This window comes from Piliocolobus tephrosceles, chromosome 18, assembly GCF_002776525.5.
Source record: "Piliocolobus tephrosceles isolate RC106 chromosome 18, ASM277652v3, whole genome shotgun sequence".
Taxonomy (NCBI): Eukaryota; Metazoa; Chordata; class Mammalia; order Primates; family Cercopithecidae; genus Piliocolobus; species Piliocolobus tephrosceles.
Genome location: NC_045451.1, coordinates 33,027,944 through 33,051,426, shown reverse-complemented (window position 1 = coordinate 33,051,426; position 23,483 = coordinate 33,027,944). Strand labels below are relative to the sequence as shown.

The 23,483-nt window shown below is 37.8% G+C and overlaps 1 protein-coding gene across 5 annotated transcripts in view; it reads right to left on the bottom strand.

Annotated features, from left to right (window-relative positions):
• DYM (dymeclin) overlaps positions 1–23,483 on the bottom strand; it is a 416,736-nt gene that overhangs the window by 162,222 nt on the left and 231,031 nt on the right. Inside the window, exon 14 of one of the 5 annotated variants that reach the window (XM_031934503.1) lies at positions 4,643–4,807. The exons of the other annotated variants lie outside the window; for them this stretch is intronic. Coding sequence (XP_031790363.1) covers positions 4,643–4,807 — 165 coding nt within the window. The remainder of the gene's footprint in view (positions 1–4,642; positions 4,808–23,483) is intronic. 5 annotated transcript variants of the gene reach the window in all.

The following is a 23,483-nucleotide window of genomic DNA, read 5'->3' as shown; positions in this document are numbered from 1 at the left end:
CCAAACTGCTGGGATTACAGGCGTGAGTCACCACTCCTGGCCTCAATCCATTACATTTAAATAAGAACAAATGTAAAGCCCTGCAATTACATTCAAATAATTAAATGTACAAATCTAGAGAAATGTGTTTTTGTGTGAAAAAGATCTGGTAATTCTGTATGAGGCAAGGTGTGCCTGTTTTTAAAGATCACTCCAGTCTTAGGACAAATTAAGAGTATAATTTATTACAGATTGCCAGAGTGGATGAGAAAAAATACATCTAATTTATAACTATAATTTTATAATTCATATTTTTAAATTATAAAATATACTGAAATATTATATCCAATTCTGGATATTAAATTTTATGATGGGAACTATCAATCATCCAAGAAGATAATAAAAAGACTGCATAATCTAAAAATCATCTGCTCTCAGGAACAGATTAAATGGCCAAGGTATTTAAGCTGAAACAAAAATTAAGGGGAGTCAATGACAGGTATTTTCAAAAACCCAAGGGTACCTCATAGACAGCACAGTTTATACATTTGTGTGTTTCTCTAAAGCACAGAGCTATAGCCAATATATAAAAATTATTTGCAGGCAGGCTTAACATATTCTAATCTTTCTAAAAATGAAACAGCAAGAGCTTTACTACCTTCTGAGGTAAGCAGCACACAAAAGTGCTCTCTTTCAGGGATGCTGTAAAACAAATTCTTACATTTGGAAGAAGTTTGCAGTAGAATGAGACTTCTATCTATAGCAGTAAGTCATGTGAGACTAAGGTAGTTTTTTGTTTGTTTGTTTGTTTTTGTGGAGTCTTGCTCCGTCACCCAGGCTTGAGTGCGGTGGCGCGATCTCAGCGCACTGCAACCTCTGTCTCCTGGGCTCAAGCGATTCTCCTGCCTCAGACTCCTGAGTAGCTGGGACTACAGGCGTGTGTCACCACACCCGGCTAATTTTTTTGTATTTTTAGTAGAGATAGGGTTTCACCTTGTTAGCCAGGATGGTCTCGATCTCCTGACCTCGTGATCTACCCATCTCGGCCTCCCAAAGTGCTGGGATTATAGACATTAGCCACTGTGCCCGGCTGGTAAACTTCTTTTTTAAGAAATAAGTATATATTTCTCTCTAGAAACTGACTTACATTTTTAAATTCTGCATAACCGAAAGTTATTTGATTTTGTTAAGTGGGTCTGTGATTGCTCCATTCAGACATTTGGCTTAGTTTGCCTCTCTATATTAATGGAGTTCTGTTGAAGAAAATCTCTCACCTGCAGGGACTACACTCCACTTGGCCATGTGTCACTGTGTATGCAAAATGTTTGTCACCTGCAAAGGAACACAGCAAGAGAAGGTGGCCAGATAATTCCTTTAATGCAAATCTATTCAGGTCCGTCCTGAATGCAACAGTGTCCTCTGTCCTATCCCAGACTGCAAGTGGTAAGAAAAGGAGTGAAAGCTGGTTGCGGGTACGGGGAGGAAGCCTTAACTCCAGAGCCCATGCCCCTAGTCACTACACTATATTAACATGTATTTCTTCTCTGCTGTTCAGAAAAAAAAAATGGGCAGGGCCTCAGGACGCCTTGGTATTGAAAAAATACCCTTTGGAGGCTTCATACCTTAAACTCTAGCTGAGAGTACTGAGAAATCCAAGTGGGTAAGGAATGAGGGGGTTCCAGGAAAGGTGTTGAAAGAGGAAATAGAAAATGCAGAATAAATTCTACACTGGCTCAGAAACTGAGTCTTGGCTGAACTCTGCTGGGAATCAGGGGGAAGGGGGCTCAGGAATTGGACGCCGCTTTCGCCACTTGTGTCTCCATCTTTCTCCTCTCATTTTTAAACTTTTGTTCTTCCCTACTTTGTGTTCCTTCTCCTTTTTCTTTCATTTCCTTTCATTTTCCCAGCTGATTGTGTATTTCTGTCTCCTGTCTGCTCCTGCTACGCGAGGAGTGTGACTCCAGGAGAAAAAAGACAGGGGCCTCTGTCACACATGATGAATGCTAAAATCTGCTGCCAGCTGTATTAATGAGGGTTAACAATGTGCCAGGAATGACATGCTATATGATGTATAACAATGAACAAGATATAGTGTTTACCCCCAGAAGGCTTATAGTTTCCACAAAACCAAAGGATAGCTATGACAGGATAGGATACACACGAAGAAAAACACATGGAATAGATATGTGGTAAAAAGAACACAGAGGAGAAGCATAGTGTGATGATGAATTTTATGTGTAAACCAGGCAAAACTATTGTGCCCAGTTGTTTGGTCAAACACTAGTTTAGATGTTGCTGTGAAGGTATTATTGACTTTAAAGAAAGCAGAGTACCTTTTATAACGTGAATGGGACTCACCCAATCAGTTGAAGCTATTAAAAAGACAGGTTTCCCGAGGAAGAAGCAATTCTGTCTGAAGACCACAGCATAAAAATCCTGCCTGAGTCACTTGTCTGATGGCCTGCCCTGTGCATTTAGGATTTGAGACTGCAACATCAAGGCTTACCTGAATTTCCAGGCTGCCAACGTGCCCTACAGATTTCAGACTTGCAAGCCCCTACAATTGCCAAAGCCAATTCCCAAAATAGCTCTGTCTCTGTCTCTCTCTCTCTCCACTTACATATAAAATCTCCTCTTGGTTTTGTGGAGAGTCCTGATGATACACTAGTAAATAAGAGTAAGGTCGACCGGGTGTAGTGGCTCACGCCTGTAATCCCAACACTTTGGAGGCTGAGGAGGGCAGATCACTTGAGGTCAGGAGTTCGAGACTAGCCTGGCCAACATGGTGAAACCCCGACTCTACTAAAAATATAAAAATTAGCCAGGCATGGCGGTGCATGCCTGTAATTCCAGCTACTCAGGGGGTTGAGGTGGGAGAATTGCTTGAACCAGGGAGGCAGAGGTTGCAGTGAGCTGAGATTGAGTCACTGCAGCCTAGCCTGGGCGGGTGACAGAGCAAGAAGAAGGGAAGGGAAGGGGAGGGGAGGGGAGGGGAGGAGAGGGGAGGGAAGGGAAAAGGAAAAGAGAGGTCAATTATGCTGCACGTTTCAGAAGTTCAATGATCAGCAGCAGTTCTCCTCATTCCTTGAAACCAGACACATTCTGTCTCCAATTCCTAAGAATATCATGCAACTTACCTGATATTCCCTCACTTTACATAAGCCAGTGGAAAGTCACTGGGTTTAGTTTGCTAAATTTGATAAATTCTTCTAACATTACATACTTAAGAGTTAATTCTATTATTTTCACCTGTTTTTCTATCCCTGAGCTTTTTATTTCTCAAAAGTATCCACACTGACTTGATAAGAGGCTGATCAACATCATCATGAGTCTGTAAACTCTTTCTGCTACTAAGAAAAGTCTCTGTTAATTTACACACCAGACTGCTTTCCTTTCCTAGCAATCAAGTGTTTTCACTTAGATATTATGTATAGTCTGAAGTTTTATATGTTTCATCATCTGAAAAAGTCTATTTTAAATTCTAAATGTTTGCTAATTTCTGGTTAAGGTTGTCATGGAGTTTTCTCCTTCTTCATCTAAATCATCTGGCAGTGAAGATATTGCCTTAAATCATCATATCTAGCTAACAGTATAGAGCTGGTATAAGTCATCTCTTATTTAGAAAAAAAAAGTGTGTTAAAAATGTTAACTGCAAAGCACAAAGCGGTAATGTCATACTGCCCTCTATTTTGGTGCATGATACACACAAAACAGCAGGTGTTGATTTTCTCTGATATTCGAGATTGACAGCTTGTCTCTTTCTTACTCCACCCACCATCATTATGTTTAATTTGCATTCATCCATGACACACTGCAACCTGCTGATTTTATATGATTTTATAGCCACTCTGTATGTAAATAAAACGAGTAAAAAATACGAAACCCCAATAGTATAATTTCTGCCTTCCTATAAAATCAGTCTGCTCAACTGAATGCACTTCTATCAGAACATAGGTGAAATCCTACAGCTAGCTCTCAGGTGTGCTTGCATGAAGGCGAACTCAAAGGTCATAGTAACTGTAGAGTCTATTTCATATAAAAATCAGAGCACTCCAACTGCTATAAATTAAATCAAAAGATTCCCAAATGGAATGAGGTATAGAATAGTTCTGGCAAGTTTAGGCCAGACGCAGTGGCTCACGCCTGTAATCCCAGCACTTTGGGAGGCCGAGAGGGCAGATCACAAGGTCAGGAGATTGAGACCATCCTGGCTAACACGGTGAAACCCCGTCTCTACTAAAAATACAAAAAATTAGCCGGGCGTAGTGGCGGGTGCCAGGTACTTGGGAGGCTGAGGCAGGAGAATTGTGTGAACCCAGGAGGCGGAGCTTGCAGTGAGCCGAGGTTGCACCACTGCACTCCAGCCTGGGCGACAGAGCCAGACTCCGTCTCAAAAAAAAAAAAAAAGAATACTTCTGGCAAGTTTATATGGACAATTCCGTGGTTGAACGCTTTCCTCTCTCCCATGAAACATAATATAAATTACTTAAGAAGACATGTGTAAGGAAACAAAATCCAGCTATTACTTAAAAAAATTATTTAGTACCATCTCAAATATAAATGTTCTCTTTAATAATTTAATTGACACGTCTTATTAAAACATGCAATTATCAGTCATATACAACATGCAGCATGCAGTAAATGGACAGCAGAGGTTAATAACCTGGAAGCATAGGATCTGAGAATGTGAGAGCAAGTTAAAGACAAGAGTTCCTCTCCATTGTCACTGAGGGTCGAGAAGCAATGCTGAAGCGTAGAACAGTGAGAGTGGGGGAAATACAGTTTGTCCAACACATAAACATATCTCCGCAAGTGGCGGCAGGTATAACTGAAAGACAAAGGTAAAAGGAGAGAAACAGAAAGAGAGGAGTTTTCCTTTGAAAAAATAAATCATTCTTTATGTCCTCAAAGCTTTCTGTGTATCTTCACTAGATGGTGCCCGAGAAAAAAAACTGTCAGAATAAAAAGATAAAAAAGAAAATGAACAATCAGAATAAAAAATGGGCAAAAGATCTAAACAGACACTTCATCAAAGAAGATATACAGACGGCAAAGAAGCATATGAAGAGATGTTTAACATCATACATCACGAGGAAAATGCAAATTCAAACAATGAGACACCACCACAGACTATTTGAATGGCCCAAATCCAGAGCATGGATTACACCAAATGCAGGCGAGGATGTGGAGCAGCAGGAACTCTCATTCACTGCTGGTGGAAATGCAAAATGATATAGCTACTTTGGAAGGCAATTCGGCACCTTCTTATAAAACTAAATATACTCTTACCATACAATCCAGAAACTGTGCTCTTTAGAATTTATCCGAAAGAGTTGAAAACTTATATCCACACAAAAATCTGCACACAGGTGTTTATGGCAGCTTTATTCATAACTGCCCAAACTTGAAAACAACCAAGGTGTCCTTTAGTAGATGAATAAATAAATAAACGGTGGTACATCTAGACGATGGATTATTATTTAGGGCTAAAAAAATGAGCTATCAGGTCATGAAAAGACATGGAGGAACCTAAATTACTAAGTGAAAGCCACCAATCTGCAAAAGGCTACATATTGTGTGATTCCATTTATATGACATTCTGGAAAAGGAAAAGCTATGGAGACAGCAAAAAGATTAGGGGTTGCCAGGAGTTAGAGTGGAGGGATAGATGAATATACAAAGCATAGAGGATTTTTTAGGGCAGTGAAGCTACTCTACTAATACTATGATGGTGGATACATACATTTATCAAAAATCAAAGAATATACAACAGCAAGAGTGAACCCTAATGTAAACTATGTAGTTTGGATGATTATGTGTCAATGCAGGCTCATCAACTATAACAAATATGTCACTCTGGCACAGGATGTTGATAGCGGGGGAGGTTGGAGGCCAGGGAGTAATATGGGAACTCTATTCTTTCTGATCACTTTTGCTGTGAACCTAAAACTGCTCTTTAAAAAGTCTATTTAGGGGAGAAAAAGGCATACTCACTGGGAGAAAAGTCTCAAAATATGAGGCTGTCATTAGTGAACCACATAAAATATGCCTTGGTAGAACAAAGTGATACAAAATACTTTTTCTTCACTGTATTATGAATACGTTCCTGGCAAGTAGGCAATAATACTACTACAATATGGAAGAGATTATGGTAGAGAGAACACTGAATTGCAAGTCAGAAAACTTAGAAATCCTTTGGAAACGTGCTTGCAAAAATAAAATTTTTTAAAGAAAGACAAAACTTAGAAATCTAAATCCCGCTCACCCATTGGCAGCTTTATAATAGTGGGTGTATGACCTCTCTAAGCCTCAAACCCATAAGCGAACAACATAGAAGTAAAAAATTTTAAACTGCTCCAAGATTTTAAAGTGATATTATAAAAAATAAAGTAATAAGAGGACCCATAAGAATTATCACTATTATTGTCAGAGTAATTTCACTGATGCCACATTTCAGGCCATTTAAAAATAGCAAGCTAGAGAGAAGAGAATGTAAAATCAATCTGACAAGGTAAATCAACAAAATAGTGAACATATCCTGTGATATGCCTTGGCTATTATTAGTCCTTGAGAACCATGTCTAAAGAACTACATCAGGCCGGGCGTGGTGGCTCAAGCCTGTAATCCCAGCACTTTGGGAGGCCGAGACCGGCGGATCACGAGGTCAGGAGATTGAGACCATCCTGGCTAACATGGTGAAACCCCGTCTCTACTAAAAAAAATACAAAAAACTAGCCGGGCGAGGTGGCAGGCGCCTGTAGTCCCAGCTTACTTGGGAGGCTGAGGCAGGAGAATGGCGTAAACCCGGGAGGCAGAGCTTGCAGTGAGCTGAGATCCGGCCACTACACTCCAGCCTGGGCGACAGAGCGAGACTCCGTCTCAAAAAAAAAAAAAAAAAAAAAAAAAAAAAGAACTACATCAAAACTATATCAAAGTATGAATACCAAGAGGGTGATAGGTAATTTTTAAAGTATGTTGAACTCAAAACTGGTAAGTTAGAAGATTTGACATAGGCAAATTTCCACAAATGAACAATCTATTCATCCATTCAACCCACTAGCCTATCAAACAACCAATCAGTCAAGCAGTAACTACTATCTACTGCATGTGGGAACAGTGCTGGGCATTGAAGACAGGGTGGGGAATGATGTACACACAATTCCTATCCTTAAGGAGCTTACAACCTAGAGTGGGAGACAGATTATTAGACACAACAAAATCCCTCTAAAATAGAGAAAGTCTTAAGAAGCTGTTAATCTCCAAAACAGAGTAGTTAAAAATCTTTTAAAGTAGGCTTATATTTAAAGAGATATTTCTATTGAGTCTTGGAAAGGATTCTAGGACTCCATCTACCAAAAGCGAGCAAAAACTTAAGAAAATACAAGAACTATATTCTTGAAAAATGCGTATCACTAGCACTTTAAACAAGGGATCACAGTTAACATTACCATCAGTCACGAAGCAAGCAGATGTCATGTGTCTCCTGATATGATCACAGCATAGCCAAAATCTAATCCCCCAAAAATCAAACAAACCAAAATCGAGGAACGTTCTACAAATGAACAAAAAACTGTTCTGTATTCTTCAAATTTTGAAGGCCATAAAAGACAAAGGAAGACTGAGGGACCATTCCAGATTAAAAAAGATGAAAGAAGACAACTATATGTAACATGATTTTGGTATCAGATCCCTGACTTGGAGGGGAAAAAAGGCATTTTTTACTTAAAATAGTTTTTATTAATGTTAATTTCCTGATTTTGATAAATATCCTTATTTTTAAGAAATACACCATGCAGTACTTAGTAATGGGGTATCATGTCTATAAACTTATTCTCAACCATTTCAAAAAAAAAGAGACAGACAATAGTAAAGCAAATGTGGTAAAATTTTAACATTTAGGAATGTGAATTAAAGGTAAATGAAAATTATTTGCACTATTTTTGGTAAAACTATTTTTTTTTCTTTTCTTTTGAGACAGAGTCTCATTATGTCACCCAGGCTGGAGTGCAGTGGCATGATCATAGCTCACTGCAGCCTAAACTACCTGGGCAAGCGATCTTCTTACCTCAGCCTCCCAAGTAGCTGGAACCACAGGTGCGTGCCAGCATACTCAGCTAATTTTTAAAATTTGCACTAGAGGCAGGGTCTCACTATATTGCCCAGTCTGGTCTTAAATTCCTGGGCTCAAGTGATCCACCCACCCTGGCCTTCCAAAGTGTTGGGATTACAGACATAAGCCACTATGCCCGGCCTAATTTATTTTTAATTTGAAAAAAAAAAAATAGAACTGGTCTTTTTGATAAACTGAATAATATCCATTTTAAGATTATGAGATTCAAACCTAGAGCCCTAAAATGTCATTCTGACCTCTACACTTAAAGCTTGGGACATCAGAAAAACAAGATCATGGGAAGTAGGCAAATGTGGTCTGGAGCTAACCCATAAAAAACAGTCACTGTTACTTAAGAATTATACTTTCACAAAAATAAAATTTCCTTAATGCCTTCTTACAAGAAAATGTCCAAGATTGTGCAATGTATAGTTCTGAAATGTTATTTGATATGGTTATGCTTCACTAAAATAAAGCATGATAAATTCTGTCCTAGAACAACATTCAAGTCTGTAAAACATGACAAAAACCACAAAAGAGTAATACTTAAAAAAGATTTCAAGGTAAGGTTTTCTAATAATGTATTTTGCAGTACTTATCAAATAAAATTATAACACATTTTCATAGCAACTTTTTCTGACTTTGGAGACAGAGTCTCGCTCTGTCACCTAGGCTGGAGTGCAGTGGTGCAATCTCGGCTCACTGTAACCTCCGCCTCCCGGGTTCAAGCTATTCTCCCAGGTTCAAGAAATTCTCCTGTCTCAGCCTCCTGAATAGCTGGGACTACAGGAGCATGCCACCATGCCCAGCTAACTTTTGTATTTTTAGTAGAGATGGGGTTTCGCTATATTGGTCAAGCTGGTCTTGAAATCCTCACCTCAGGCAATCCACCCACCTCAGTCTCCCAAAGTGCTGGGATTACAGGCACGAGCCACTGCGCCTGGCCAATTTATTTTCCTAATTATCTATATGCTTAAAGAACTTAAAAAAATGAGATTACCAGAGGCAGGTTAACCTTTACCTAGACTAATAAAAAATATTCTGTATATCCTTTTCCAATTTCCCTTCTTCTTCCCTCCCTTCCTTCCTTTGAGAAAGCTCATTAGTAGATCCATTAGTAGATTTAAAAATACCAAGAAATTAAATTAATAATAAATGTTTATGGCCTATATAAAGAAAATTACCAAAGTTAACTATTTGGCATAAAAGAAATCTTGAATAAATGAAGAAATACTAACTAGCATGTTTTTGGATGGGAAGACAAAATACAAAGAATGCCATTATCCTTCACAGATTCAAAATCTCAACTGTTTGTATCTGATTTTGACAAAATTACTCTTAAAGTAGTTCCTAAATTTTTTTAGGTGGCCATTATAAAAGCCAACAAAAGACATGGATTCCCTTACAGAAAAATGTACCAACACTAAATGCTTGGGATTCAGTGGTACAAAAAGATACATGGATTCTGCTCACATAGAACCAGGGTCCCCATCCCTCATTTTGAAGCCTGTTAGGAACTGGGCTACATAGCAGGAGGTGAGTGGCAGTTGAATGAGCGAAGCTTCATCTGTATTCAGAGCCACTCCCCATTGCTCGCATTACCACCTGAGCTCCACCTCCTGTCAGATCAGTGGTGGCATTAGATTCTCATAGGAAGGCAAACCCTATTATGAACTGCACATGCGAGGAATCGAGGTTGTATGCTCCTCATGAGAATCTAATGCCTGATGATCTGATCTGAAGTGGAACAGTTTCACCCCAAAACCATCCCCGTTCTGTCCCTGTCTGTGGAAGAGCTGACTTCCACAAAACTGGTCCCCAGTGCAACAAAGGTTGAGGACTGCTGTCACAGAATACACATTTAAATAGAAAGAGATTCAGAATCAGTGAGTAAAAAAACAAGATAATTTGTTAACAAAATAAAATATGATAAAGGTGGAAGAGGGGCTGAAGGGGCTAACTGTTAATTTTGGTGGTTATGAACGATTTCACTGATGGTATGATATTTGATATGAGAATCAAACACCTAGCAGAACTACAGTCTCAACTTCTCAAGCATTTGACAACATTATGAGCTAATTACATTAGCATAACTGAATAAAATATTTCTCATTTCCACTGAAAGGGATGATACTAATAAACTCGTAATGGGGCTTAAATATGAATAAGATGATGATTCATTTTAGTGGATGAGTCTAGACAGTGAGGGTTCCTGAAAATGGGCACTGTGATCTCAGAATCACAGGGCTGGGAGAGCCCAGGAGGTCATCTTGTGCATGATCTATCCACAGAAGAATATCTAACAACCCTCATGAGATGTTCACACTGCTCTTACTATACATCTTTAAGGGAAAATGAACTCTCTAATTTGACAAATAGCCTCATTCTACAGATACGTAAATTCTAACAATTAGAAAATTTCTTCCTATAATAAGCTAAATCCAGTTGTTCTGTAACTTCTACCCAGTAATGAAACTTGGAATTCAGTACACAAAGTCTAACTTACTTCCTTACACTACAGTCTTTAAATAGATGAGGAAATTGTGAATTTCTTCATCTTTTCTTCTCTGATTGATGTTAAAATCTGTTCATCTCTCATGGGCTATGGTTTTTGGATTCCTCATCAGTCTTGTTACTCTCCTTTGGATACTCACACAGCCTAACAAGCTTCTTAGGAACACAGTCAGTGCAGGGAGAAGTACTTTCTCACTGGTAGTATTGAGAATTGCTGGTGCATGGTGAGAATAAAAACCCAGACCAAATTTTGTTAGTTTTATTATAGTTTTGAAATTCTTTACAGACATACACAATATATCCCCTTAATGCCATCCAGATCCAGGGTAAACCATTCGTATCATCCCACCCTTGATACCAGGCTGGTCATTCCTAAAATATGGCAAAAAGAATAAACATATTATTCTAGATGTGTCATGTTTTGGGCAGTGTTGAAAAGATTATACTCTATTAGTGCAGCTTAAAATTATACATACTCAAAACTAAAGATAAACTAAAAGAAAAACAAATTTCCTCAAACTGAAAACTAAAACAAATTTAATTGTATCTCAAGTGGTAATGAAACTACACAAAGAATTACTCTGAATAACTTTCAAATATAGAATTGACCATATATACTCAGTGGGTAGAATACCATATTCTAAGGACTAATAGAAACACACACAAAAAATCCGAAACTTCATTCACTGACTTAAAATTAGTCATAATATTAATATTATTGTGAAACAACTGTATACACACATGGAGTAGAATAAAGAGAAAAACATTATATTAATGCTATTCAAAAAAGCAAATCATAATTTCTATTAAATAATCTGAAATTTGAATCAGAACTAAAAGTATAAATAATCTTTTTTTCTCTACAAGAATTTATATCTTTTCAGCTTTGTCCATTGAAGAGACTTAAAAAAATTACAAACTCCTCAACAATGAGCACCCTATCACCTACCAACCACACTGTGGTTTCTAGGTCCGAGACAAGAAATGTATTTAATACAAATGAGTCTGAGACATCTTGTTGACCTAAAATCTAGGAAGGAAGCAAGGAAACTGTCAAAGATGAATGGAGTCCTGTCAAGAGGACATAAGAGGCAACATAAGGGATCTCCCAATGGCCAAAAATGAAACAATCAGAAAGCAAAAAGAATAACTGCTGTGTGAGTGATCAAAAACATACAATCTATATGGACAATATGAACAGAAGTTCATAATAAAATAAATAAAAACCAAAAAATGAAAATGTATCAATTACTACTAGAGGTACTAAAGGTATCAAACTCTAGTTTTGAAAATTAAATATTAAAAGGAAAAAGTTAAGCATTACTCCCCTTTTTCCAACTATGATTACACAGTGGAAGAAGGAAAATTCTTCTTTACAGAAAAACTCTATGTCACAAATATGCACCTAATATTATAATTAGAAATTTGCCATTTGGCAACATATAATAAAACAGTTTAGTCAAATGAAAATCACATGAAAGAATGATGGTGAAATGTAGAATAAAAGGATTAGCTATCACCATCTGAACCTACCGATCAATCTTAGTATCTCCAGAATAACTAGACTTTATGTATCTTCTGATATGATAGAATATGAAATAAACAGGAACACTAAGTATTTTTGCCAATAAGTTCCATCTAAATGATCTATCCTCTAGAGTTAATTTTCAGTTTACAAGATAAATTGATGAGAGGGAACAAATTGAAGGACACAGAAAGGTGCAAACAAACAAATCCGGAATGTGAGATATTCTATAAGACAGCTTACCTGTTGACCAACTAGTCAAAGATGTGAGTTGAAGAGTTAAAAAAGAAAAGCAAGCAAGGGATACTGCACAATTTTTTTCTTAAACTTAGGTCAGGTAGCAAATAGCTGCAGTCCATATTGTCTCACTTAAAATCACTTAACTCTGCAACTGATGTGAGAAAGCAGTCATAGGATGCACACAAATGGGCATGGCTGTGTTCTAACAAAACTTCATTTACAAAAACCTGCCTCTTTTCGATTGAAAAAAACTAAGACATATGACTAATCAAATGTGGTGTCGGATCCTATATGAATCCTGATTTGAACTAATCAAAATAAACATATTTTTTTCAAAGATAACCAGGCATAATGTGAATATGGGTTTGGAATTAGATAATATTAAGGGAAGTGTTGTTAATATTCTTGAGTGGACAAACTAAATAATCAAATTGATGTAAATGAGTAACAAAGTACTACAGATGAAACTTGAAATAGATGAGATTTTGCCTGAATAGATAGGTAAGGGAAAGTTTCTTCATAAAAGTAACGATTCAGCCAAGATTTGCAGGAAGACGAAAGATAAGCAGGAAAATAATTACAAGTGAAGGAACAAGGCAGACATAGGACTGAGACTGGAAGGAAACATGTCTCCTACGCAAAAGTAAAGGACAATGTGTAAGGAGCTGACCTTGCGGAAAAACAGAGATAGGTAAAATCACCAAGGAATTATGCCTTCATTCTAGGAACAATGGGAAGCATCTGAAGTGTATAAAGCAGAGGAGTCACAGGATGAGATCTGCATTTTGAAATGATCCGTCTGGTTGGAGACTGATGAAGCAAGAGTTGATATCAGATGTGTTAAAGAGTTACTGCAGTAGAGTAGGCACTAAGGCGATGATAAAGGAGAATGAATGGATTTGAGGGGTGGTTACTGACAACACTTGGTAATGGATTGGATATGGCAGGTGACAGGGAGTGTCAAAATTGACTCTCAGGTTTCTGGCATGCAAAAAATGGTGGTGTCATTCAATGAGGCGGGAATAGAGAAAGAGGATCAAAAGAGGCTGGGAAAAGGCAAGATTTCCATTTTCAGCATGCTGAGTTTGAGATGTCTCTGATAAATCCAAAAGGTGACATTAGTCATCTGATTGAACATGCAGGTCTGAAGCTAGAGGATAGGGCTAGCTAAATGTATGTTTGTGAGTCATCTGTATAAGGATGGGAGTGACTACAATCACCTAGGAAAAGAGTAGAGGGAGAAAAGAGAAGGGGGTTGCTACAGTCTGAACGTTTGTGTCCCCCACAAATGTATATGTTGAAATCCTAGCCCCCAAGGTGATGGTATTAGGAGGTGGGGTCTTTAGGAAGGCATTAGGATTAGGCGAGGTCATGAGGGTAGAGCCTTCATGTATAGGATTAGTGTCCTTATAAGAGTCCCAAGAGAGCCTGCTTCCACTCTCCACCATGGGAAGACAAGAGAAAAAACTGCCCTCTTTGGGTCAGTAAGCAGGTCCTCACTAGACACCAAATCAGTCGGCGCCTTGATCTTGGACTTCCCAGACTCCAGATCTGTGGGAAGTAAATGTCTGTTGTTTATAAGCTACCCCGTATATGCCATTTTGTTATAGCAACCCAAACTAAGACAGGGTGACTTTGAGAAATGCCAACATTTAAAGTGTCACAAGATCACTTCAAATCTAGATAAAGATAAACTTTTACAGAATTTTGAAGAGTGGCCAAAAAAACCATAAAGAAGATGAGGAAACCAAGAAGAGGTTACTGCGAGGAAGGAGTGGTTACCAGTGTCAAATACAATTGAAAGGATAAATGAGATGGAAAATGTACACTGGATTTGGCAATGTGGAGGTCACTGGTGACCAACAATTCTTTTCATTAGTAACATTAAAAATACCATTGATTAAAACAAAATCTGAATGTAAGACTTCCTAAGATATCTTTAATCTCATTGATTAGCTCATTCACATGCATTAAATATGCATTAAGTTTCCGGGGGAAATTTTTACAAACTAAAAATTTATAAAATAGCGTGCACACACAATTTTACACAGTATAAAACTTACATATCCAAGAAAATAAGCAAAGGAAAATCTGGAATGAATGTCAGGAAACTATACAACAGTGGTGGAAGCACAACCCTTGAATCATTTAATTCCTTGGCAGCAGAAGCCATTTTTCCTGGAGCTGAATCTACTGCCAGCAGTGAACATCCTGGGAATCTCTAGTATGAAGGATTAACAGACTGGCTCAAACACTGGAAAATATATTGAAGGGAACAATCTAGTACTAGCTCAAAGGGGATGAAATGACCTAATATCCCACTGCCAGATTTATAAAATAATAGAGACTATAATAATAATAATAATGAACCTCTTTACAATATAACAATATTAGCATCTTTTCTGTGAGTTGTTTTATTAATTGCTAAAGAAATTCAGAATAAGAAATTCCTACATCTGTAGTAAAATAAAATTTTTTAATCAATTAAAATGTATACCATCCTTGGTACTTGAGATTTAATCATATTCTCTGCTGATTTCAAAATCTTTCAACAAGCACTTTCATCCTAAATTAGACACTCATTCTGGTATATAAGTGCATCAATAAAGATCTAAAACCTAATTTGTAGAAACATAAATAACAGCCAAATATCTTAGATAGCAATTTCATGATATCTCTGTCAAATTACTTGCTTTCTGATTTTAAAATATTGTAAATATTATTAGGTTCAGATATAAATTTGGCAATAGCCACAGGAATAATCATATTATCTCTTAGGGACAAATTTTATTTCCAAGAATATTTTTGAGAACTGTTATTAACTTGTCTTTGAAGACTTGATCACAGTTTATAGAATTTCATTCTCTTCCACATAGAAAACAAAGTAAAGGCACAGATTATCATATACCACCAAAGCAAAGGGGACAAGGCACCTGAAAAGAGTTTTTAAAAGTTTTGTAAACAGTAAGTCATATGCACCAGGTATCTAAAATTCCGAGACTGAGCAGATGAAAATGTACAGGTACTCATTAAGTATATCATTGTCCCTTGTTTTACAGATGGACCATCTATATTTACAGGTGTGGATAAACAGATCAATTTATTACCAGCATTCCTTCCTACATGGTATGTGAATGAAACATGTCTTTTGACTTTGGACAAAGCAACTATTTAAAAAGAATGTTGTCATGGCTCTCCATTATAGACATTTGCTCTGCAAATGCCCAATACGGCCATGCAGCAATGTGAAGCTGGCTTGGTTCCCAGCAATGCACAGTTTGCTATATGGCTTGAAGTTGTATTTCAATGTGTCAATAGCATGTTGCTGTCTACTCTACTTGTGGTCTAATAAGCGAGGTCTAAAACTCCACACATGCAGACATTCATTTGAAATTTCTTTCTGGTACTTTCTTTTCATGAATATAGAGTTAGGGTAAAGGGAACACTAATGGAGAGTTCATAGAAACAAAATTTACTTGAAAATAATTTATTGATTAATTTGTTTACAACTTATATTTTGAAAGAAGCATTTCAATGTCATTATGTTCCTCTTGTACCAAAGGAAATGGTGGATGGACAGAGCACACATTAAAACGATGACTCCCACAAGATGCCAAATTGGTTCCAGTGGGAATGCAGTTGACTAAAGGAAAAAAAATCCTAAAGCACATGGTCATTACAAAAATAGCCATCAAAGACACACAATTCAGCCTGAAAATATTAAAATTTACCTTTTAATGTCATCCAGAGAAATTAAGATACTTGTTTTAAAATATCTAGTCTTGGCCGGGCGCGGTGGCTCAAGCCTGTAATCCCAGCACTTTGGGAGGCCGAGACGGGCGGATCACGAGGTCAGGAGATCGAGACCATCCTGGCTAACATGGTGAAACCCTGTCTCTACTAAAAAATACAAAAAACTAGCCGGGCGAGGTGGCGGGCGCCTGTAGTCCCAGCTACTTGGGAGGCTGAGGCAGGAGAATGGCTTAAACCCGGGAGGCGGAACTTGCAGTGAGCTGAGATCCGGCCACTGCACTCCAGCCTGGGCGACAGAGCGAGACTCCGTCTCAAAAAAAAAAAAAAAAAAAAAAAAATCTAGTTTTTGGGGGACATGAATGATGACTATATGCTAAAACTCCACATATATCTGTCTGCACTGAATAAACTGAGGTATAAACACTGAGAATGTAATGGAAAAATTGAGTTCACAAATAAACAGGTATAAAATAGCACGTTCAGCACATTTTATGATCATCAAAAAGCTTGCTCATTTTTAAAGTCATTATTTTGTACAAACTGCCTCTTGGCAAAACGATTTATAGCCATTATAAAATTCTTCCTAAAAAACTGAGCTCTAAGTTTTGATTCTTCAACATCCATGCCACAAATATTAGATCAGCGAAGTTAGATAATCTGGAGCCATGAAATAAGGCCAGTTCTGCTGAGACTGATTAAATATTTATGTCATATCCTTTCTATAGCAGAGCAGAAAAAATACACACAAGACAAAATGCTATATAATGGTAAGAGTTGAAAATCTATTGGAGTCATTAAAATAAGAACAAGTCTTCATATATATACACAGAAATTATGCCATTAAGTCATTATCAGAAGACCATTTCAGAGTCATTTTTCGGTTGTGGTCATGGATATACACGGAAACATTCACAGTCTCTCACCCTTTTACCCACAAGGGTGTGGTGATACACACTAAACCCACATCTGTGAGCTGGCAGGTGAGGATTATGGGAGTTGGCTGTTACAGGAATGTGGTCATCAGAAATTGAAGCTCGCTGGGGTGGATGGGTGGAGATGAAAAGACTGATCTTGGTCTCACCAGCCCAATGTTCTAGCCAGTCTAATTGAAGTATCAGCCTGACTGCCATAGTGACTGAGGCATATACCGCAGCATCTTCTCCAAGGGAAAAAGACAAGCTATGCAATCTTTTGCCTCTGGGTCTTTGCACCTGCCGCGGACTATCTGGAGATGCTCCTCCAATCTCCTTATCCTCTGGGAAAAAAATTCCTACTCTTCACCAAGTGTGACTCTTCCATGAGGCCCTCCCCGATTGCTACATGCACATTTTGGTGCTCTCCCTTCTAGCTTCCCACTGTGCCTTATGCTTACTACCAACAAGCAAGTTCACAAAATGCATTTGTAAATGGCTTTATTGTCTATCTCCCCTCTCAATAATCATAAGCTCTTTGAGGGCAGATGTTGAGTTTTTATTTTCGTTTCTCTAGTACCTAGTATAGTGTTTTGCATAAGAAACCACCATATTTATTAACTGGAGGAAATGGACAAAAACTAATGTTCCATATTCAATGATACACAAGTTATCTTATGTATGGGAGTTCTATGCATCATCATTACCTTTATATTAGACTGACAAGCACAGTTTAGGCTGGGCTGGGATTCAGAGTCATAACCATAAACATAAAATTACTTCCTTCCTTAGGAGTAAGCAAAGACCTATAAATCACTGGCAACAGGAACTTACACAATAATTCCCAAGGTCTTAACTGCTCATTTCTTAAAATCTTAAGAAAACCCCACAATTTGGCCATTTAGCAGAGGTGAGAAAAATTCATCATTTTAATCATCCCTGGTCCCTAACCAAAAGGAAAGCTTTCTATTTTCTTCCAGCAGAATAGAGAACTAGAATAACATGATTAATCTTACAGTTGGCCAAACTGAAATAGTTCTGAAGACCTTCAGTTATCACTTTATTCATTCTATGAATTATTTCAGATTATTTTGAATCAAAATCAGCAATACTTTTACCAACCTCTAGAACTTGGGTCCCCTATGAAGGCTACCTATCTTTTTTCAGGTAAAAGTTGTAACTGTTGGATATAGGAAATGGGTGAGGTGCGATGAAAGAGACCATGATGGGGGTTGGGAAGAAATTCACTGTGGATAGGAAGACAAGCTAAAGTGCATTTTTGGTGGCCATTCCTAGAAGGAGAAAACTGGGTCCAAGGAAGACCTAAATTCTGATGAAAAGGACACAGGTTCTTATTTATCTCACATCTGAATAACCAGTTATTCGTTATTTAACTCTTCCCTTTATCTCCATTTTGTACATAATTTTTAAGAAAATTCACCAATGGTTACTCATCAAGCAGTTTATAATCTAGTTGAAGATACAAAATATACACATACTTATAAAAGTTAAGAAGAAAACAACATAAGACATAAAATGATTCTGTATTATTTATTATTTGACAAATAATAAAACTACTTTTAAATTTATTAATCTAACAATCGAATAATTCCAAATTACTTGACAAATAATAAGTCTATTAGACAAAATAATAAATGTATAACAATAAGAGCTATAAGAACAGGGACAAAATAAAGTACTGTGGTCTATAAACAAGTATTGGGGAAAAATAATAAGTGGGGATTATGGATTATTTGAAACGTTAAGAGAAAAAACAAGCCACAGCCTGGAAGAAATAAATGCTTGCAAAACAACATACTTGTAAAGTACTTGTATCCAAAATAAATAAAGAACACTCAAATGCTCAAAACTCAAAAACCCAAACAATCCAATATTAAAAGGGATAAAGGTCTAAACAGATATTTCACCAAAGAAGATATATGGATGGCAAAAGAACACATGAAAAGAGCTCAACATTATCTGTCATTAGGGAAATGCAAATTAAAACCATGAGTGAGCACCACAGAACTACTGAAATGGCTTTTACAAAAAGAAAACACTAGCTTCTGGTGAAGATGTGGAGTAACTGGAACTATCATATATTGTTGGCAAGAATGCAAAATGGTATGGCCACTTTGGAAAACACTTTGACACTTTCTTATAAAGTTAAACATACAATTACATATGCCTCAGAAACTCTACTCCTAGGTATTTACCCAAGAGAAATGAAATCGTGGGTTCCCCAAAAGTTCTCTACACAAATATTTATGGCAGCTTCATACATAATTGTCCCAAAATGAAGACATCCACATGTCCTTCAACCAGTGAATGGATAAACTGTGGTATTCATAGAATAAAATACTTGCTCAGTAATAAAAAGGAATGATACAAGAACATGGATAAATCCCCAGTCTCAAAAAACTAAATACCATATGATTTGATTTATGACAAAGTGGTAAAGGAAAACTAAAGAACAGAAAGGGGCTTGGGTAGTAAGAATGGTTTGACTAGAGTAGCACAGGGGAATCTTTAGGGAGATGAACATATTATCTTCACTGTGGTGGTAAACACATCACTTTATGTGTTTGTCAACTCAAAGAACTACTTACTAAAAGAGAGAAATTTTTTATATGTAATACATTTTTTAGTGTCCTAAAAAATTAAAAACAATAGTCACTATGGTGAAGCAGTAGCCTATGCTGGTCAAATATACCAATTGTATTCAAGGGAAGAAGAAAATTAGGTTACAGATTTTAAGCTCAATTCTAATGTCCTGTTCAAGCACAGATCATTTGTCTTTAAAAACCTTTGATATCAAGCCCCTTATAATCTCTCTACACTTTTTACATTTCTTTCCCATGCTAGCATCCAAAAAATCTTACTATTCTCAAAAAAGAACTACTATCAGACATCTGGGAACAAAACCAAGTGTTTCCTGCCACGACAGAGACTTGTTAATATCCTACCAAAAATGAGCTATACCGAAATGAGATAAGCTCCTGAGAAAAGCTTACCACACCCTAAATACTACAGCAATGGTTCATTCCACATCAATCTGTATATTGGCCCCAAACAAACAAAAGGCTTATTAGAGAAGAGTTATTTCTCAAGGTCTTAATGGAAGTCAGAGGAAATAGTCAGTAAAGCACTAAATATTTAATTCAAAACACTCAGTATACTTGGTTTGGTAGTCTGAGACACATGCCTTATAATTAATAAAACAGATTTTCTCCTTAAGAATCCACATCCTATCTGCTATCAGACAACATTCTGCAGAGGGCAGAGAACAAAAGAGATACAGAATCATGCAGAAAAACTCAATAACCTATATGTAGAAAGAAGTAAAAGACAAAAAAGAATATTTCCACATGATGAATATATTTTAAAATGCACATAGAGCTTAAATAATCAAATGGGTCCATTATTTATTTTAAAAATGACTTCAAGAATGTCATTAAAAGAATACTATTTTTCTAATGCACAATATTCATCTTTTAGATAGATATATTAGCTTAGATTACTATACTGCCTTTTGAGAAGTTCAAAGAACCTTAAGATCAACCTCTTTACTCCATCCTTTAAGAAGAGTTTTCTAATTTTCAACTTATTTATTCATATATGTATGTGCTTATGTATGCATATATTTAAAGCAATGGAACCCTTTCTTCCAATGAAAGCTAATGTGAAATGGCAATGTGTAAACGGATCAAAGCAGAGTGGAGCTGCTCTGGGAGGAGTAGAGTGGGTATCCCAGAGTAGCTGGTGATTGCTCATGTTGCCACCAGCAAAGAAAGCAGGAGATCTAGAGTATGAGAACAAAACACAGAACCTGAAAATCATTGCTTTAAAGTAAAGGTATCAGAATCACAGAGTCTTGGATTGGGGGGTAGACCTCCCTTTACCCAATTTTCCAGCCATCTCCAAAGGTATACAGCCACTGCTGAATAGCTTGAGTTCTCTTAGGTCTTTCCCAGGGCTCTTTCCCAAGTCAAAATGCAGGTCACAGTTACACTGTCCTATGTGAAAGATATTGAAATACATGAACTAGTTGCCACATTCCTTTTAGTTATTGGGATCAGCGTGTTTCCTTTGTAAAATAAAGTGGAGTGGATCTACTTCTATCTGGTTCCTCTGAGGTAGTGGCAGTCTAGATCCAACTCTAATGAAATAAACAGCTGTTACAATGCTTCATACTGTACTAGCACATCTGGAGTTAAAAGTCACCAGAGGAATCTTAGTCAAAGTCTAAATACAAACTGTAAGTACTAACTAGCCTTGAAGAGGGCCACATCAACGTGATTCTTAAAACTGCAATGTCTGTATCTGATTTTACTTCTGCAGGCAAGAAAAGGAACAGGCTGGAGACAAGAAAACTTCAGAACTAAACATTCATAGATACAAAATTTGAAAACATGTAATTCCTTTATAATAATACTAAGTTATATATACCTTCCAAAATTCTTTTTCTTGCAACCTGTTGATGTTTCTAAATTACACATGTGATTTTCCTGTTCCCCTGCCTTTTACCTACTGAAATACTATTCATCTGTTAAGATCTTGTTTGAAAGACAGGTACGTTATTAAGCATTCTGCTTTATCTTAGTTTGGAACTATTTGCTCCCCCCACTTTCCATATTCTTATGCTTTGTATAATTTATCACTTTCTGTCTTACATTAGCTGGCTATATGGAAATCCTACTTGATTGAAACAGAATTTCTTCTTTCTTTCTCTCTTTTTTTTTGAGACAGAGTCTCGCTGTGTCGCCCAGGCTGGAGTGCAGTGGCAAGACCTCGGCTCACTGCAAGCTCTGCCTCCCAGATTCATGCCATTCTCCTGCCTCAGCCTCCCGAGTAGCTGGGACTACAGGTGCCCGCCACCACATCCGGCTAATTTTTTGTATTTTTAGTAGACATAGGGTTTCACCGTGTTAGCCAGGATGGTCTCGATCTCCTGACCTCGTGATCCATCCACCTCGGCCTCCAAAGTGCTGGGATTACAAGCGTGAGCCACTGTGCCCGGCCTCTTTTTTTTTTTTTTTTTTTTTGAGACAGTCTTGCTCTGTTGCCCAGGATGGAGTGCAGTGGCAAGATCTCGGCTTACTGCAACCTCTGCCTCCTGAGTTCACGCAATTCTCCTGCCTCAGCCTCCCAAGTAGCTGGGATTACAGATGCGTGCCACTACCCCCGGCTAATTTTGGTATTTTTAGTAGACAGGGTTTCACCATGTTGGCTAGGTTGGTCTTGAACTCCTGACCTCAGGTGATCGGCCCACCTCAGCTGCCCCAAAGTGCTGGGATTATGGGTGTGATCACCATGCCCAGCGTGAAATGGAATTTCTTATACTTAAAGTGTACTTTCACATCCCCTTTCAATAGATAAGATATTTAGATGCTATAAGAATTAAAGATCCATATAATACAAAAATATATGGATTGGTTACAAACTGGGGGGGGGTGTCTAGCAAAGACTCAGTACAATCTAAAAATGTACCTTTCAGCCAGGTGTGGTGGCTCATGCCTGTAATCCCAACACTTTAGGAGGTCGAGGTAGGAGGATTGCCTGAGTCCAGGAGTTTGAGGACAGCCTAGACAACACGGCAAAACCCTGTGTCTACAAAAAATAGAAAAAAATTAGTTGGGCATGGTGATGTATGCCTGTAGTCCCAGCTACTTGGGAAATTGAGGTGGGAGGATTGCTTGAGCCCGGGAAGGGGAAAATGCAGTGAGCCAAGATTGTACCACTGCACTCCAGCCTGGGTGACAGAGTGAGACCCTGTCTCAAAAAAAGGAAGAGTCACCTAGTGTTTTACCTCACTTTTTATTGTTTGCCTCCTCCCCTATTCTGTGGCTTGAACTAAGATGCTTCCTGGACCTAAGAAGGAGGATCAAACCCTAGGGGATGGTGGGTCTGAAAAGAGTGTGAGACTCTGAGGACTTTGTGATAGGCAGAATTCCCGCTCCTCAAAGATGTCCGTGCCCTAATGCCCGGAACCTGTGAACATGTTATATTACAGGTCAAAAGGTAATTTGCAGACATAATTAAGATTATTGTCCTTAAAACCGGGAGACTATCCTGGATTATCCAAATATGCACAATCTAATCACATGATCCCTTAAAAGCAGAGAACTTTATCTGGCTGGAGTCAGAGACATGTGGCAGAAGTCAGAGGGATTCCAAACATGAGAAGCATCATTTGATGTGCCAGTCAGATGCAGGGGCCCACACGTAAGGACCAGAGAGAGGTTTCCAGGAGTTAACAGCAGCCCTCAGCTGAACACCCGTAAGGCAAGGAGGAACTCAGTTCCACAATCAAAAGGAACTAGATTCTGCCACCAACCTTAATGAGCCTGGTGGTAGATTCTTCCCAGAGCCTCCCAATATGAGCCCACCAGGCCTACAACTTGATTTGAACCTTTTGAAACCTGGAACAGAGAAACCTGCTGAGCCAAGC